We start from the raw sequence: 3,996 nt of genomic DNA, 5'->3' as shown, positions 1-3,996 counted from the left end.
AGAATGAGAGTAAAATGAATTTGAAGGTCTTTGGCATAAATGTTATTACATGTTTTAGCAGGCAGTTTATCTGCACTCTTGGTTGAGACTGAGTGTGGTTCACTTTTTGGTGTCAAGAAAAAAATGGACTGTTTAATGTCTTTTAATGAGGAAAGAACTATACAAGAACTGTAGTATAAAACTATAAAAGTAGCCACTTCTAGCCACTGGGGGACCATAGGCAGGCTAGGGGAACTCATATTAATGTTAAAAAACCTCATAAAGTGAAATTTTCATGCCATGGGACCTTTAAATATGTTGATTAGATCAGAGTTTATTAACATCATGATTCCCACCCTTTAACACAATTGTTTTGAAAATGAGTTTCAACAAAAACATATACCATTGACTAACAACCTCACAGCTGACTGTCTGTCTTTAATGATTTATATTAATATACAAGTTGGCATGAATTTAAAAATATATATTTTTTTGTGAATAATCCATCCATGTATGCTTAATTTTTTTTTTTTTGACCTCATAATTTTGCATCAGAAAATCATAATTTGAACTTTCAAGGGAAACAACATAATTCTCTTTGGTTACATATGCCTTTTCGTCCACTTAATCACTGCCCTTCCACTATTGACCGCAAACATACATTAATTTTTGAGTGAGACACCCACATCTGAAATACAACCAACATCTGATTGATAGAACCCTGCCTAGCATTTTTTCTCTTTACAATAATCCATTGCACCCGAATGTATGTCACAATACAGAAGAAAAGATCTGTCGCTACTTCCAGTTCGTCATGACTTTAGACCACAGTGGCATTCTATATGTGTGTGTGTGTGTGTGTGTGTGTGTTTCAGCGAACTATATGGTTCCTCAAGCTGATTATCTTATTTCTGGATTAGTTTGGCAATGACAAATCAGCTTTCCAAATGTCACAGAGGCGTAATATGTTTTGAAAGTGACCGACAGTTACCATTATAGTTGAAAATTGTCTCCTCTTTTTCCTGCTGTGATTCTTTTTACATCTGTGGGGCTTTGTAAGAGAATGGTGAACAAAGCCCTTCTCTTGCCACAAAAATGAATGCGTTTACTTTCATGATTTGGTACCGGCCTGCTTGCATGGCAGATAATCAACTGTGTTCATGGGCCAGTCGCTCTTTCTTTCTCTTGTTGTTGGGCCCCTTGATTTAGCTTTCACATACACAAAGCTGACACACACACTCTTAATATCTGTCTCCACTGCATGTGTCCACCGCTTAGTGGGTGTTGCCATGGCATTACGCACAGAATGAGGCTTCACACTCGGCATCTTGTGTTCTTTTCACAGAGAGCTCCGGAAGAGCATCCTGGACAAAACACACACACAAACACTCACTTCCCAGACCCATGTGGTGAATATTAGTCTGGATAAGCTCATCTGTAGTGCACTGGACTCCACCACTGCAAAACGTCAGAGAGACTTTGGAAGAGTTTACAATTTATTCAAACTTTTTTTCTGGGATTCAATTCATTATTCTTCCCTGTTGGATTACTTTCTGGACTTGACTCGGATCAGTACTTCATAATGCTCTTCAATGGCTGCGAGCAGTGCAGTGGTTAGCATGCAGAATGAGAACCGGACCTTTGTCCACTACAGGTAGGCATGCAACACTTGAATTACGTTTTCTTTTCAGTTGTAATGCACCCTTTAAGATATTTAGAGCTAGTCCAGTATTAACTCATTCATAAAGACGGACCAAAATTGTATTCACATGCCACGTAGTCATAGATTTTATTTAGCACTGTATTAAATTAACAGACCATAAATGTGTCCTTTGTCTCTTTTGATTTAATACCTAAAATTTATTTTAAGGATACAAGTAGGCTTATAATCGAAACTTTTCAATAATTCAATAAATCATTGCTAATTGCTTGTCATCATCTTACGCATCTCCCTTTATGTCTAAAAAAAAAAAAAACATTTTGTTGGGGAAGGTGTTTGACTGAATTTGAATGTCATTATCAATCTGAAATTGAGAGAAATCTAGCAGCAAAATAAACCCAAATCTTGGATCCAAACCATTTTGCAACCTAACATTTCCAAGGTAGTATTATTGTAGAGCTTTAGTGTGTGTGTGTGTGTGTGTGTGTGTGTGTGAGAGAGAGAAAGCAGGTGTGCCCCAGTTTACTCAATATTTAATATCACTGTGAATCATTTATGACGATTGCCCATATTCTGTTCTGCGGTCCATGAGTTGGGTTAGTTTTTATCTTTTAGTCAGTCCTCTGCAAACATCTGTTACTCAGACATTGTTAGCAATACATATATAGTAATAGTTACATTTATGCATTTGGCAGATGCTTGTATCAACTTGCATTGCATTCAGGGTATCTATTTGATCATTACTTGATTTTCTTGGGAACCCATGACCTTGGCATTGTTAGTGCATTGCTGTACTGTTGAATGTACAAAGTAGATTTTTAAGATAGCCATAATCATACTAATTTGCATTAATATCCCAAGACCAGTTTGTCATGAGAAACAAACTACAATCACTGTTTCTGAGTTTCTTTTATGCAAATCGATTCCATTTTTTATATTCTAGATGAAAGCTCTCTGAGTCGTATAGTCTATTGATTAGTCACATGATGAAACGAGTTTCATGACATCAGAAGCAAACGCAGTGGGTCTAATCTCTGTAGTGTCCCTCTCTGTGTGCACTAATCACACACAACAGTGGAAAGCAGAAACACAATCAGATTAGCTGTTCAAGTGCTGAGCATGACAGTTTTTGCCAAAGCCATCTTCAACCTCTGCCCTCAAAAAACGTCCGATGTGACATTGTATGATAGACAACTGCTGTGTAGAATATTCTTTTAAAAATCATTTGAGTTTGTAGAGGTGTAATTTCTGGTGAAGAATTGGGTTGATTGGCAGCCTCATCGTGATGTATGTGTGTTTGGAACGGTTGGTTTTAGAGATTACGGCCCCATCGGAGGACTTTTTAAGACAACTTTTTGAGCCAACGAAGCCCTTTAGATGCCTTTCACATGTCCAGTTTTCTTTGATTGTGTGAGGCGGGAAGGCACCAGGTAGGGCCTCTACAAACTCTTGACGGACTGGTTATTATGTGTAGGGGTTAATCTATTATGGAAAACTGGTAAAGATATTTGCAAGGCCTGATTGATTTGCCTCGTATTATGCAGTGTCGGATTGATTGGTAATGAATTTTTGATTTAGCTTTGATTAATTAATTTGTAAGGCGTTTTAAGCCTTTACATTGGCCAGTATTCGTTTAATAACGTGATGATAATCCACACAACTAATGTGTGACGCATTGTTGTATATACCATAACATAAAATGAAATAATCTAAAAAATTTAGGGATGCACCGAATGTTCGGCAACCGAAATTATTAAATAATGAATAAGCGAAAAGACCAAATAAATTGTACCGCAAGCCGGATGGAAATCGATTCAAATATGTGACAATTCATAAAAGGACATTTAATTTATAATTTGTCTTAAATCTCATTTTGTTAAAAAAAATCGTGAATCGAATCGTGAGTTGAGTGAATCGTTACATCCCTAGTCCCATGCCTACACGCATTGCATGTATTCTGACAGTGCTGCACAAACTCGCAGCGCTATCTGCTTGTTAACCAGGGTTCAAAGTCCAAAGCGCGAAGAAAATCTGCGATGAACCAGTTTTACTCGTCAGTTGCTCAGTCACATTTTTATTAATTTTTACAACGAATGTGTCAATGCAATACGTGCAACATATTCGTAATGAGACTCATTTATAAATCTGCTGTTGTCAACAAAAAGAAGCATTGAGGTCTTCCTGCACGTTTTGCCAAGTTGAGAAAACGCAAGAACTCCAACATTCATAAACGTTAGTATTGTAATTTTACTGTTCTGTAAAATAAAATAAAGACAATAATAATGATAATAATAATTACAACAGCTCTAGTAATACATTTATTATAACATTCACACATAGTGTTCAAATTGGGATCT

General features: G+C 36.7%; 1 protein-coding gene across 1 annotated transcript in view; it reads left to right on the top strand.

Annotated features, from left to right (window-relative positions):
• The window catches only part of LOC107749212 (G-protein-signaling modulator 2-like), a 15,842-nt gene that overhangs the window by 3,230 nt on the left and 8,616 nt on the right, over positions 1-3,996 (top strand). Inside the window, exon 3 of the mRNA XM_016564307.1 lies at positions 1,325-1,633. Within this exon, the coding sequence (XP_016419793.1) occupies positions 1,572-1,633 (62 nt within the window). The 5' untranslated portion in view covers positions 1,325-1,571. The remainder of the gene's footprint in view (positions 1-1,324; positions 1,634-3,996) is intronic.

Source organism: Sinocyclocheilus rhinocerous, unplaced genomic scaffold (genome assembly GCF_001515625.1).
Source record: "Sinocyclocheilus rhinocerous isolate Xijiao unplaced genomic scaffold, SAMN03320098_v1.1 scaffold919, whole genome shotgun sequence".
In the NCBI taxonomy this organism is placed as follows: Eukaryota; Metazoa; Chordata; class Actinopteri; order Cypriniformes; family Cyprinidae; genus Sinocyclocheilus; species Sinocyclocheilus rhinocerous.
Note: the sequence above shows the minus strand (reverse complement) of the source record. Positions and strands in the feature narration are given on the sequence as shown.